The sequence below is a fragment of the Haemorhous mexicanus genome, chromosome 32 (genome assembly GCF_027477595.1).
Source record: "Haemorhous mexicanus isolate bHaeMex1 chromosome 32, bHaeMex1.pri, whole genome shotgun sequence".
NCBI lineage: Eukaryota > Metazoa > Chordata > Aves > Passeriformes > Fringillidae > Haemorhous > Haemorhous mexicanus.
Genome location: NC_082372.1, coordinates 3,222,274 through 3,236,403, shown reverse-complemented (window position 1 = coordinate 3,236,403; position 14,130 = coordinate 3,222,274). Strand labels below are relative to the sequence as shown.

General features: G+C 55.5%; 3 protein-coding genes across 3 annotated transcripts; 1 reads left to right on the top strand and 2 right to left on the bottom strand.

Annotated features, from left to right (window-relative positions):
• Positions 1 to 1,104: 1,104 nt before the first annotated feature.
• LOC132340553 (uncharacterized) lies at positions 1,105 to 3,189 on the bottom strand. Its single transcript, XM_059871615.1, has 2 exons — positions 1,490 to 3,189; positions 1,105 to 1,326 (listed from the first exon to the last, which is right to left on the bottom strand). Exon 1 carries the CDS (start codon positions 2,947 to 2,949, stop codon positions 1,867 to 1,869), a length of 1,083 nt encoding a protein of 360 aa, XP_059727598.1. The 5' UTR covers positions 2,950 to 3,189; the 3' UTR covers positions 1,105 to 1,326; positions 1,490 to 1,866.
• A 16-nt stretch (positions 3,190 to 3,205) lies between these two features.
• LOC132340604 (H-2 class II histocompatibility antigen, I-E beta chain-like) lies at positions 3,206 to 3,696 on the bottom strand. The gene has a single exon (XM_059871691.1). It carries the CDS (start codon positions 3,672 to 3,674, stop codon positions 3,276 to 3,278), a length of 399 nt encoding a protein of 132 aa, XP_059727674.1. The 5' UTR covers positions 3,675 to 3,696; the 3' UTR covers positions 3,206 to 3,275.
• A 7,642-nt stretch (positions 3,697 to 11,338) lies between these two features.
• LOC132340496 (serine/threonine-protein kinase PAK 3-like) lies at positions 11,339 to 12,624 on the top strand. Its single transcript, XM_059871516.1, has 3 exons — positions 11,339 to 11,374; positions 11,767 to 11,866; positions 12,285 to 12,624. Exons 1-3 carry the CDS (start codon positions 11,339 to 11,341, stop codon positions 12,518 to 12,520), a joined length of 372 nt encoding a protein of 123 aa, XP_059727499.1. The 3' UTR covers positions 12,521 to 12,624.
• The last annotated feature ends 1,506 nt before the right edge of the window (positions 12,625 to 14,130 follow it).

Below are 14,130 nucleotides of genomic sequence, written 5' to 3'. Positions count from 1 at the left end.
TAACAGCTCAATCTCCTCAGGCTTTTGATCTCCTCACCAGGAGGGGTGCAGTTCTTTGATCCCCTCTTCATGAGGGGCACAGACTTTAGTGTTTGGTCTCAGTGTTGGCGCTGGTATTGTGGGTGTTGTTATTGTGAAAAATGAGTATTATATGGTTGGCTTTTTGCAAATAATAAAAGGAATATTATGTGTGTTATGTTAGAAAGTTAATCTGTTTTACTTAATTAATGCTGTGTTAATCCTCTTAAGTAGTGTGGTAAATAGAGTTTTAGGCTATAGCATAATATTAAAATAGAAACTATGCGATGTAAGATACTTTTCTAACTAGCTCAAGAAAGGGATGAGATGTTCAAGAAATTCTTTTCACAGAGATAACAGCAACAAGACACTAAAATCCCAAAGAGAAGAATTATTGCCTCCTTATCATGAAGAACCAGACTCCTTTCACCTCCTTCTTTCAGACTCCACGGAGCCAAACCAGGATTTACGAGATATAGGGGGGTAAGGTGACAATAACCAGAAAAATCTCTACTTTGAAAGGAATGTTTGCATCATGTATGAGATTTATGAATATGCAGCAGGCTATTGCTTTTAAGGGTTAACCCTTTGTTAGCTGACATGCTTTTATGAGGAAAGCATCCAAATGTTCATAATTCTTTGCTTTTTTATTGTCCTTTATTGTCCTAACTCTGATTGTCCAAGTTCTTACTGCCCTATTTTTTTATTCCTGTTTTTGTAACTATTTTATTACTATTAAACATTTAAATTTTTATAACGAGTGATTGGTTTTTCACAGGGTGGTGGTGAGGCCGGCTGACTCCTGCACGGGGCTCGCAGCCGCGCCACGCGGGCCCGGGGCAGGGCCAGCTGCAGAGGCACAGCAGGAAGGGGGAGAGGTAGGTAGGTAGGGGGGAAGGGGAGGTTTGGGACCAGAGGAGAAGGAATTGGTGGGAAAAAGGGGAATCTTAAACAGCGTGGTCAGCGCCGTTTTCAGAAGGAGGGCCCAGGACGGCGCGGCCTGCCATGATCCACTTGTACAAGTGGGGTTGTGATGGTTCATTAACTGATCTCAGAGTGCAAAACAACACAGAGGGGATTTCAGTATTCATCAAAACAAATGCACCTTTACTGAGTGCCCACAGCAAATGCGATAGAAGGATTAGAAAGGAGATAAAGGATAGAGAGAGAGAGAGGAAAAAAGAAGGGCTGGGGGGAATAGCTGCCAATGGAGAGATGAAATCCCTGTGGTCCGGCCAGTAGATCCGTCTTGTCACATCGAGGAGAATCTCAAATTCTTGGGTTAACTCAGGGGTCTCTTCTAGTCCTCTGCTGAGGGGAGAATGGGTTAAGACAACAGAGAATAAGTGTATTGAAAACAGGTATGGACAGTCCATGTTCCAAAACAGGACAAAGCAATCTCAGCAGTGAGCGGGACCCATTGTTTCAGGATTGGTTCTGTGGGAAACCAGTCTTGGTCCAGCGAACACACCTGCAGGCACCACTTGGCAGACATCCCACTTCCGTCAGGCCAGCATCCTGTGTTAGAATTATAAGGGTCTCAGTCTCATTCCTTGGGAGGGGGCTTCAGTCTCCATCCTTGATGGTGGTCATGAGGCAGATGAGGGATCTTCCGTGGGGGGATCACCAGAGTTAGCTCAGAAAGTTCATTTGGCCAAGAGATGGGGAAATTCATGGGCTGTTGTGGGATGGTGAAGCAGGTGTGAGACCGTGGAGGCACAGCAAGCACACCTGCACACAATCACTTGGTGAGCATCCACTTCAACCAGGCCAGAACTCCAGCCAGGGCCCTCAGGGTCTGTCCTGGCGACGGTCATGAGGCAAATGAGGGAAACTTCCAACTGTCTCTTACACAGCAATCACCATTCCGGGTAGGGAACGGGGGATGTGGAAAGACGGGGTGTGAAGGAGGACACAGGGTGGCGAGAGGATGGCAGTGCTCCCAAACTCCCTCCCAGTCACACCCAGCACCCCCAAACTCCCTCCCAGTGCCCACCAGGACCCCCCCAACCCCATCTCACCCTCCCCAGCATCCCCCAAACCCCTTCCCAGCCATTGCCAAGCCCCCAGCCCCTCTTCCAGTTCCAAGACAGCTCCCTTCAGCTCCTTCCCAGTGGCTCCCAGCACAGCCCAGTGGCTCTCCCAGTGCCCCCGGGGGCTCCCCCGTATCCCAGTGCAGCTCAGGGGGTGCTCCAGGCTGACGTGCTCCACCTGGCTGGTGTAGGTGAGCCTGCCCTGGGGGTGGGGGTTTCCAGCAGCTCCAGGAGCTGGTAGTCCAGCCCCTGTTGGGGACCATGTCGGTGGCCACCATGTGGTCTGAGAGCTCCTGCTGGCCCTGGAACCACCTCGCCTGGATGTGGGCAGGGTAGAAATCCATGACGGAGCAGAGCAGGCGGCTGGGGCCAGGCTGGGAACTCGAGGGCACCAGCAAGATGGACACACTGGGGGCACTGTGAGAGGGAGAGAGTGGGGACACACTGGAATCAGCTGGGGAGCACTGGGAGAGGGGAGGGCTTTAGTGGGGTGGAGAGGGACAGGGAATGCACTGGGAGGGAGTTGAGTGGCACCGAGAGAGGTGGGAGAGGATGGGGGGTACTGGGAGAGACGGTGGAAGTCTTGTCGTGAACTGGGAATGGACTGGGAATAGACTGGTAATTGACTTGGAGGGGCTGGTTGGAACTGGGATGGTCTGGGAATGAACTGGGAGGGACTGGAGTGGCACTGAGAAAGGTGGGAGGGGCACTCGGCACTATGAGAGAGCGTGAAAGTCGGAGAGTGGACTGGGAATAGACTGGAAGGGTCTGGGAAGGAGTTGGAGGGACTGCGGTGGCACTGGAAGGGATCTGGGAATGGACTGGGATGGAACTGGCAATGACGTGCGCGGCGCTGCGAGGCCGAGTCCAGCTCGGGGCACTCGGATCTGCGGATCATCCTAGCAACAGATGGGTCATCGGAGGGACGAGCTGTGATTGGCTGAGAGGCGTTATCTCCACGCTCGACCGAGATGGACGCGCCGCGGAGCACTGGGAGTGACCGGGATGGACTGGGATGGGCTGGAGGAGCCACGGGGGGGTCACTGGGTGGGAGAGGATGTCCCAGTGATGGACACAAGGAGGGCTGCCGCCTCTGAGGCGATTCCCAGACTCGAGGGATACTGGGAATTTCAGGAGCTCCAGGGTCATTGGCAGGGCAAGGTCCGAGGGGACGCGCTCTGCCCCGCGCTCCCCTCGGCGCTCCACCGTTGTGAACGGGGCATTTTAAAGCTCGTAGTTTCGCCAGCACTGCGTGTCCACCAAAGCCCGGTAGTACTCCATGTGAACCGGGTGCCTGTTAGAGCGCTTGGCATTCATCTCCCCATAGGCGATGAACCCCACGTACACCCCGACGTCGCTGTCCAATATCAGGAACTGCTCCCGGTTGTAGATGAACCTCTCCACGAACCTCACCTTCTCCGTGCCGTTCAACAAGTGACACTCTTCAATCTCATCCCCTGGAACACCCTTGTGAGTGCAGGACACAGCTCCGGGGTGCCCCCCCAGCACCCCCAGAGCACCGGGGGCCAACCCGGATCCCCACTGCACACTCCCTGTGCCCCACGGCCGCCATGGGACCCTCCTGCCCGCGCTGCCGCTTCCTCTGTGCCATCCTTCCCCCATTTCCCCTTCCACATCTTTTCCCCTCCCATCTCTGGCCGCTCCCAAAATCACTTTAAGGGTCCCGTTTCCCCATTTTCCTACAAATCCCCCAATCTCCAGCCACTCTCGGGCTCAGTTTCGGGGTCCCCCCTCCCCTTTTCCCCACCCTCTCCCAACGCTCCTTCACCTTCGCCCACCCCTCTGCCCCTCCCGCTCTCCCTTTTGGGGGGGTCCCCTCCTCCTCCTGTCCATTCCGGGCTCCCCCCTTCGCCCCCTTTTCCCCCTTCTCCCCCCCACCGTCCCACCGCCTCCCGCCCCCCCCCGCTCACCCGAGAGCCCCGCGCCCGCAGCCGGGGGCGCTCCCAGCACCACCAGTGCCACCAGTCCGGCCCCAGCTGCCGCCCCTCGCCCCACGGCCAGCGCCGGGCAGGGGCCGCAGCCCCGAAGCAGCCGCGCTGCGCTGGGAGCACCAGTCCGGAGCGGGGCGGGCTCGGCAGCGCTGCGCGCTCCCATTGGCTCCCGCCACTGCTGGGGAGCGATTGGCCACGGGCTCTGCTCGGCAACCGATGAGGCAATCCAACGCCCCGCGCTTTCATTGGCTGAGCCGCCTTCTGCCTGCGCTGGGATTGGCTGAGGCCTTTCCGGGAGGCTGCAGCCCCGGGCTGGGGGATTTTTTGGGGAGGGGGAACCTTGGGGCGCTGGGCAGGTGGGAGCTCAGGTGAGCCCAGAAATGCGTGCCCAGGTTCGCGGGATCTCAAGGGTGCCCGTGGCAAGTGGTGACGCTGGCCCGATGCAGAGCCGCTCTGTCCCTGCCCCCCGCAGCCGCACAGCGACAGAAAATGGAACCGAGGGTTCCTCCGTGGGGACAAGGACCGGGAGAGATCCCTCGGCAAATCCGGTACGGGCACAACAGACCCGGCCTGGGCACACGGAGGGAATTTATTACCAACCAAATCACAGCAGCACAAGGACAGGGCAAAGAAATCTCTCCAACACCTTCCCCCATCCAACGGGGATCACCCGGATCGGGGGTCACCAGGGCTCTGCCCAACGGGGATCACTGGGGATCATCCAGCTCGGATCCTCCCATGGGGGATTGAGCTGGAGCAGCGCATGAAGCTCTTCCCACACTCGGGACACTCGCAGGGCCTCTCCCTGGTGTGGAAGTGCTGGTGAGTGACGATCCCTGAATTCCACCTGAAGCTCTTCTGACATTCCAAGCACTCATGGAGCCGTTCCCCAGTGTGGATCTTGTGGTCCTTGGTGAGGTCGGAGGTTCCACTGAAGCTCTTCCCACGTTCCCCACACTCACAGGGCCTCTCCCCAGCGTGGATGTTCTGGTGTTCCATCAGGCTAGAGCTGTAGCTGAAACCCTTCCCACATTCCAAGCACTTGTAGGGCTTCTCCCCGCCATGAGGCTTCTCCACTGAGCTCCGGCTGGATCTCCAGACACCTTCCTGGCTCAGGGGGACTCTTTCCTTCCTGCAGCTCCCTGGGCTGGGTTTGCAGCCACTCCTCGTGAGGGATCTCTGGGGCTTTTCCTCCTCCTCCATCAGGCCACAGCTTGGCAATGACAGATCCTGGTTTGGGGGAAACCAAGGTGGGAGCGCCTTGGAGTAGAGGCTCCTCCTGCCCAATTCCATTTCTAGAAGTCAGCAGGGGTCTTGTGTCCATGAAAATCTCCACAATGTCAAGATTCAGCCCAAAAAAATCTCTCCCAGGAATTCCCTATCGCTGATCTCTCCACTTTTGGGGTTCCAGAGTTTTCCTTTCCTTGGGATGATGGGGGTCCAACGGCTCCAAGGCTTGTCCTTTCTCCAGTATCCTGCTTAGGGATGATCCAGGGGCTTTTGGGGGTCCATGGGGTCCCTTCTCCCCTGATGCTCTACTTTGAGATCCGAGGAGTCCCAGGGGTCCCTCTTCTCCAGGCTCCCCCCCTTTCAAGGCAGCCGGGGTCCCCCGGCTCTGGGATCGCCCCTCTCTGCTCTCCCCACTCTGGGGGTCCCAGGGGTTCCCCTCCTCTGCTCTCCCAGGGGTCCCCAGCACCAATGTCCTCCCCAGCCCATACTGGGCAATGGCCACGTGAACCCCCAAAGATCCCCCCAAGGGGCTCAGCCTTGGGGTCCTGCATGACCCAAAATTATAAACACAGAGAAAAAAACCTCCAAGAGACGCCAGATGATATTTGGGGCTCAAATCCACAATCTGCAGTCTCCAAACACACCCCAATGAAAAACCCTCTCCGCGACACCCCTGATAGATTTGGGACACGCCCCTCCTCCCCTCTCACCTGCAGGATGAGGTGGGGGCGATGGTCCCGCGGCTGCGGCCACAGGGGTCACTGGAACCTCCTGTTCCTGCTCCTGCTCCACCTCTTCCTACTCCTCCTTTTCCTCTCTCCCTCCTCTTCCTCCTTCCCAATCCCACCTCCTCCCCAGTTCCTGCCTTCTGTGTATTTAAGGTTGGAGACCCTTGCTTGTTTTTAGAACTAGAACAAAGATCCCTGATGGAACAAGGCTTGCTGCTTTCAGTCAGAAGTATCAGTGACTAAAGGTCACGTTTCCTTTGGTTTGGTGCCGTCCTTGTTCCCCCTCAGTGTTCAGGCTGGGCTATGGGGTGTCCTTGTGTGCTGCATTTTCCGAGTTCCTCTGGCATCCTTTGGGCAATAGGCTGTGCCCTGGGAGGGATCTTTGTGCTCCTTTGTGACACAGGAGAACCTTCCAGGTGGTTTCTGTGTGAGCTGCTGCTGTGGTGTCACAGGAGCAGTGCCACCTCCCCGTGGTGTTCCCGTTGCCATGGGACACGGAGGCCTCAGTGCCCAGAGTGGCTCTGGGCTCACTGCTGGAGGATCCTCCTGCCTGAGGCATTCTCAGCAGCCAGCCCAGCCCTGACGGGTGTCCTTCTGTGCTCGGAGGGCTACAGGCTGCAGACGTGTGCAGCGCAGCCAAAATGATCCAGCACGTGGCTGCTGCAGTTTGCACTCTCTACTCTGTGGCTTATTCGGGGTATTTTTTAACCCACTTGGCACGTAAGTCGAGGCTTTCCCTCGGTGCAGCATCTGTGGCTTTGGACTTGCTGTGTGCTTTGTGTTCTTCCTCTGGAGCTGAGCTGATTTTGGAACCAAATTGCCATGAAGACACCATTGCTTTGGGAGAGCTGCTGCCAGCAGCTGCAGCTGAAAAAGGGGGTGTCTGCAGCCAGGGGGGCTTGCATGGCATTTGCAAAGAGCCCTGGGGGTTCTGTTCCCTCAGGCAGGGAGTCTGTGCCAGCAGAGCCTGGAACTCCCTCCGTTTGCTGCTCCGGCCAAGAACTGACCCAGCCCAGTATTTTGTGCTGTTCTCTTGCTTGCTGTGGGAAGGGACTGTGGCTCCTGCAGGGATGCTGTGAGAGCAAAATGCTCTCTTGGGGTTGCCTTGCTCTGTGGCATTTCCCACCACAGGCAGTTTTTCTCCTAACAGCATCTGGTTCATGTTCCCTCTCCCATTTCAGGGCACTTCTTCTGTGGATCCCGAGCAGCTCCTCCTTCGGTGAGTGGGAAAGGAACCTTTGGTGTTTGGAATTGTGCAGCAAGTGGTGAGTTTGGCATGTGGCAGGTGAGGGCCAGCCTGGGAGGCTGAAGGAAAGTTCCTGTCAGTGTCTCAGCAGCAGCAGTAGCAGCAAAGCGATCCCCATCAGTTTTCTCCTTTTCTGCTGAAGAGCTTTTGAAGAGCTGCAGGTCTGGCTTTGCAGGCAGAGGATTGCTGGCTGGCTTTAGCCATGGTGGAATGTTGAATTCCCAGCAATAAGTGGCAATGTCGACTTTAGCCCATTGTTAGTTGGAACAGCTCCAAACCCAATTTCTGCTTAGTGCAGCTGGATGTGCAGCTGAGGATAAATAAGGTGAGAACTGAGGTAGAACTTCCCGTCCCTCACGCTGCCGTCCGTCCACAGGGCACAAAAGCAGCACCAGCACCTCCTGTGGCTTCCTCTGCTTCCAAAGAGGAGGCCAAAGAGGAGGAAGACAGCAGTGAGCTTCCCGCTGCTCTGGGGGATGATGGTGAACTTCCCTCAGTGCCAGGAGGTGACAGTGAGCTTCCCTCAGAGCCAGGAGGTGACAGTGAGCTTCCTGCTGTTCTGGGAGATGAGGGCGAACATCCCGCAGTGTGGGAATGCAACGGCGAGGCTCCTGCGGATTGGGACAAGGATAGTGGACATCTCCCGGAGTGGGACGAGGAAGGTGGATGTCCCCTGGTGTGGGACAAGGATGGCCAAGCTCCCATGGCATGGGATGAGGACAGCAGACATCTCCCGGTGTGGGATGAGGATGGAGGACATCCTGTGTCTTGGGAAGAGCAGGATGAACATCTCCCAGCATGGGAAGTGGACAGCGAACATCCTCTGGCTTGGAAAGATGATGGCGAACCTGCAGCGTTTTGGGAAGAGGATGGAGAAGCTGAAGAATTTTGGGAAGAGGATGAAGAACCTCCCTCCGCTGTGGGATCCTGGGCTGAGCCTTCTGACAGCAGCACAGCCCTGCAGCCAGAGGGGAGAGGGGAGTGGTGCCTGATGCAGCTGAGTACGTCTGCTCTGTCCCTGGGTGCCCGAGCAGGGCGCTGTGTGTGTGTGTCGGCATCAGCTGCACCCAGGGTTGCTCTGCAGCTGAATGTCACCGAGCCATTTCTTGTCCTTCCCCAGCTGAGACCAAGGGGCTCACGGCCCCAGGGAGTGGGGCTGCGTTCTGGCTCTGCTGCAGGGCGGGGTCTCACTCTGGGAGGGAGCGTCTTCCACGTGGTTTCTTTCAGGGAACACCGTGAGCGAGGCGGAGCCTGCCGAGAAATACCTGGAGCTGGAGCAGATTGGCCAAGGGTAAGGGCACGGCAGCGACCTCTGCACAAGCAGGGCCAGGGGTTGTGCTGGGGCAGGATCCAGTGAGAAGTCAGGAGAGCTCCAAACACCTTCAGACACTGGGCTACCATCCTGCTGTCTCTCAGTCCTGATCAGAATTGATAACTGTGGTCAGGAGGCATCGTCAAAGGGCCCTGAGGCTGGCAGTGTCCTGCCTGCAGCACGGAGCAGGACCTGGAAGATCTTCTGTCCCTGGAATTGGATTGCCTAAAAGAGCAACTCACCATCTGGTGACTGTCAGAAAACAGTTCTCAAGAAGATTTCTTTCAAATATTTTCCTTTGAAAAATATCCACGGGTCAGAATGATCAACCTAAAGGTTTAGAAACAGAAACCAGAGATGAGCTAATTAGGGCTCTATTCTAGCACAGGTAGCAGACCCCATCCATTCAGTAACAGACACAGAGCTGATGCACTCTGGGGGAAAATGCATCACCTGCCTGATGGCAGGGGCCCTGAGGAACCTGCAGGTCTTAGGCAGGACATGGAAAAGGATGAAATGCATTCTTTTCCAGTTCTTTAGACACCCATTTCCCCTCCTAGGTTTTGAACTAAAGCAGTTCAGGGTGGACATTTGGGATTTGCTCCAGCCCAATTCCTTCGTGCTGGGTCTCAGTTTTCTCTTGCCCACCTTGCATGGCAGAGGGCTGGTGGCTGCTGTGCTGTTGTTGGAAGGGTCGATGCACCCAGGTGTTTGTGAAGGCTGCAGGCAGCAGAGATCTCCTGTCTGGGCTGGCTTTCACTGCCAGGGCCTGAAGCGCTGCTTCTTTCTTCTCTGCTGTTTTGTCTCCAGGGCTTTCGGAACCGTTTACAAAGGACTGGACAGGGCCACTGGAGGAGAGGTCAGTGTCAACACGCCCAGCACGCCTGGCTGCTCTCCAGGGCTTTCCCCTCTGCTGGGAGCTGTGGCTGCAGCTTTGGGGGCCAGCAGAGCTTTCCTGCCCAGGCTGCTCCTCTGAAGGCAGAGCAGTGACAGCCTGCAGAGCACAGCTGGGACAGACCTGGTCCTTCTGAAGTGCCAAAGGAATGCAAGGAGGGCAGCGGTGTCTGTCAGAGCAGGATGCACTGGCTTGGTCTTCATATCTAAAAGTGTGAATGCATCAGCTGCTGGAGACTGAGGCCCAATTTATCTTCACCCCAGCCTCTGACAGGAACACTATTTAGCAGTATTTCCATCCTGTCTTTTATCTTCAAGGGGTACCTCAAGGCCTGATTAGGGAGAGATCCTGCTTGGGCTCAGTTTGGGGTTTTAGTCCTACTTCAGCTGTTCACAGAGAGAGGGAGAGAAATGAGAAGATGGATGTCCAGAGCAAAGCTCTCTCCCAAACCCTGCAGTGGTGTTTGGGTCTGGTGTCAGTGACAGCCTGTGACAGGGATCACCTGAGCCATGGATGTGCGTGTTTGCTTTGTTGTGCAATCCCAAACAGAGCAGTTGGATCTGAAATCATGACCAAATCCCATAGAATTGCTAAAGGGTTCCTGGCTGTTTTGCTCTGTTTTCACAGAACCAGAATTACCTCCTGCTTTCCAAATGGGTTTGAATAATAATGAGAGTGTTGAGGCCATTTGAGCAGACTTTAGGTGCAGAGGATGTTGTTAGAGCTTTGAGGCTGACAGCTGAGGGACCATTTCTGCAGAGCTTCCAAGGCCAAATGTCTCTGGCCATGTGTCCTGTGAGCAGCCCCCAGCTGGCAGAGCAATGGGCTGTGGGAATGGCACTTGCTGAGCTCTGGTGTCCCATCCCAAGGCAGTTTGGCACAGCCTGGCTCCGTCGCTCCAAACAGACTCGCTCCATGTTTGCTGTGGCCTCCTGCCACAGACTCCTGCAGTTCAAGGGCTGCCATGTCCCTTCAGGTGGCCATAAAGAAAATGAGTCTCCGAGGGCAGAACAGGGAACAAGCTGTGAATGAGATCCTGCTCCTGAAGGACAAGAAGAACCCCAACATTGTCAACTCTTTGGACAGGTGAGTGCTTCAGCTCTTATCCCGTGCCCGGGCCCTGCGTTAACCTTTCCTGGCATCCCTAGTCTGTAGCCTGTTTTGAAAATGCCTGACCCAGCCACATCTTCCCCAAACAACAGCCTGGCAGTTCACTCCCTGCGTGTGCTTTTGTTGCTTTGGTTTGGTTTTTCCTTCAAGTTGACCCCGTTTGCTGTGTCTCCCAACAAGTGCTGATGAACCACAGCAGAAATTATTTCCCTTGGCTTCTTCTTCCCAGCCCTTTTCCATTGCTACAGTTGCCAGGCAGACCAGGTTCTTGTTTCCAGCAATGCCTCATTTGCGCATTTTTCACTGGCCTTGCCTGTTTCTGAAGGGACTTTCTGAAAGGTTTTCTGACTGCTTTTGTCCCAAGTGCTGCACAGCCTCCTCCCCTGGATAGCCCTGGCAGTTGTGTTGCCTTGTTCTGGAGGGAATGGTGGAACTGAGGAGTTCAGAAGCTGAACCAGCTGGGGGCAAGTGTTCTGGTTCCACAGTGATCTGGGCTGTTGCTAACCTGCATATTTCACCTGCTTGCCATCTAAGGCCTCTCCTTTCTCACAGGTGTCTCCTTCTCCTTTAGACTGTGCAGATTCCAAGGGCTGGGCAGCCTGGCAGGAATGTCTCTCCATCTGATTCTGTCCTCACTGACAAGTGACCTGGAAACAAAACTCCATCCAGGCTTTTCCATGGGGGAATTGCGCAGTGCCCATTCATCTCCATGCCATTGTTTTCCTCTTCCAGCTTCCTTGTTGATGGAGAGCTGTGGCTGGTGATGGAATACATGGATGGAGGAACTTTGCAGGACCTTGTCAGACAGACACGCATGGCTGAAGGAGAGATGGCAGCTGTCAGTCGGGAGGTGAGGGATCCTGCTTGTCACTCCCATGGCTGGGACACGATGGTCCTTCCAAACAGGCATGAGAACAGGAGTGGCTCCATGCTCAGGGCTTTGTTTCTGTGCTGTTTTCATGAGCTGGAGAAGAAAGAGCCTCTGCAGTGAACGGCCTGCCAGCATCACTGCACTTCTACTCTGTTCTTGCTCTCTCTCCTGCTGTTGTGGTACTCTCTGTCCTTTCTGGATTTGATTTGCTGTTCTCAGCTTTGCCTTGCACCGTTTGCCTGGAGCTTGTGTGCACTGCACTCCTGGCCTGTCCCAGAAAAGCTGCTGCTGGCAGCATTCTGAACTGTCCATTCTGGTGTGATATATTCCTGCCATTGGTGTTTACCCTGGTGTTTCTTGTTCTCTCTCAGTGTCTGCAGGGCCTGGATTTCCTCCATTCCAACCGGGTGATGCACAGGGATCTGAAGAGCTCCAACATCCTCCTGGGAATGGACGGCTCTGTCAGGCTGGGTGGGTGTTCCTGGCCAGGCACGGCGCTCCCGGGCTGCGGCTGTGGGGCTGCTTCCCAGTGAGGCCAGAGCCCCACAAGGGCTGCTGGGGGCACTGCCCGGGCCCTGCTGCCAGCTGAGAGCGGCTGCCCCTGCAGAGAGCTCAGCAGAGGAGCAGGGTGCCAGCAGTGCCTTTGCTCTGGCTATGGCCCTTCCAGAGGGGCAGCAGTGGGAATCTAAAGCTCCATGGGGAATCAGTAAAAGCCACTGCATGAAAGCTGAGGGTTTCTCTAAGGGTCCAGTTCAATCTTTCCTTGGCTACAGCCCTGAGGACTTTCCCAGCTGACTTCACTACTGCATTCTCAGATGGAGAGTGGGGAATCTTTGTGCTTGGTTTCCTCATTCCAGCTGCCTTTGACAGGGTTTGTTTCTGTCCTCAGCTGATTTTGGCCTCTGTGCTCAGCTCAGCCCTGAGCAGGACCGGCGCAGCTCCATGGTGGGCACTGCTCACTGGATGGCCCCAGAAGTTGTGACCAGATCTCATTATGGCCCCAAGGTGGACATCTGGGCCTTTGGCATTGTGACCATCGAGATGGTGGAAGGAGAACCTCCTTACTTCAGGGAAACGGGGGCCATGGTAAGAGGCAAATTCTCCAGTGGTTGCAGAGGCCTGTGAGCACAGGGGGACCCTGCCCTGGGAGCAGCAGCTGGAGGTTTCTGCACATGGGCAGGGAATTCCCAGAGGACTCCAGCCTCAACACAGACGAATATTCTGCAGTCTCCAGCAACAATTTGCTTTGGGATTTACGTTGTTGCAGCTCTTCTGGCTCTGAGGATGACATGGAAATGTGAAGCAAGTGCATCAGCTCTAATGTTACCCTGCAAGAAAACCCCAAACCAACCCCACACCCCCCCAAACCCCACAAGATTTCTGCAGGAGCTTCTAGAAGACATTTTGCAAGATGATTTCCCCTCTGATTCCTCTCACTTTGAAAATTGTTGAAAACCTGAGGATGATTGTTTAACATCCCCATAGTCTAACAAATTTCATTCCTAGTCCAAGCTACTTTCTCTGTGTCACCAAAGCTGAGCTTTCAGCATCACAAACCTCCTGTTTTTGGCCTGTCAGTTTCTGGGATGGGGCATCAGGAATGCATTCACTTGAGTGTCAGTGGCACTGCAGAGATGCACTTGATGTAAGAATCCTGTGGAATAACCCAGGCAGACCACATTGACTCTGGAAAATGGCCTGTAAAGCTGGTGTCCACATTTGGAGAAGCAAAATGTGCTATTTCTGATGGAGGTTCCTACTAACAGAGTCAGCCAATGAAACCGGCTCTCAGGGAGAGATCATTTGGATGTTGCAGTGGCTGTGGCAGCCCCAGGGTTTGGGTTTTTTGGTTGGCACAGAAAAATGAGCTGTGAGCTGCATCTCTGTCAGGGAGGAAAGTGCCCCTGGAGCTGGGGCTGAGGACCCGGGGTGGATGTGAGCCCGTGTGGGTGTGAAGGAAGCTGGCAGAGCGCTGAGTTTGCTTTCCCTGCAGGCTCGCGCTCTGATCCGGCAGAACGGGACCCCGCAGCTGCAGGAGCCCCGGCGCCTGTCGGCTCTGCTGCGGGACTTCCTCGAGTGCAGCCTGGAGCCGGACGAGGAGCGGCGCTGGGCTGCCCAGGAGCTGCTGCAGGTGAATGCCAAGGGCTGCAGGGCAAGCAGCAGCGCGAGGGAGGGGTTTTCTTGTGGGGCCCCCTCCGACAGTCTCCAGCCTCGCTGCTTTCCACACGCAGAGCGAGCAGAATCCTCGCCTGCTTTGGCCTGGCAGGCTCCTTTCGAGGCCAGCTGGGCCTGGTGCCCCACAGCGAGCAGGGACATCTTCAACAGGTCAGGGGGCTCCGAGCCCTGCCCGACCTGAGCTTGGAGGTTTCCAGGGAGGAGGCACCTCCCACACCTCTGGGCACCTTCTGTCAGTGTTCCCCCACTCTCCTGGTTAAAAAATTCTCCCTTAGATCTAATCTGAGCCTGCTTCCCTCGCTTGAGTTTCAAACCATTTCCCTTTCTCCTGTTGCAACAGGGCCTGTGAGGAACTTGACTCTGGGAAGTAACAGTTCATTTCTTTCTTTTTTATCCTTTGGACAGCACCCATTTTTGTCATCAGCCAAGCCTCTCTCCAGCCTGACCCCTCTGATCACTGCAGCGAAGCAACTGAGGGAGCAGCGGAGGAGATGAAGCACTTGAGGGAGCTTCTTGTTACAGCATTTAGGAAAACTAGTTAGTTTTGGTAGTTAGCACTG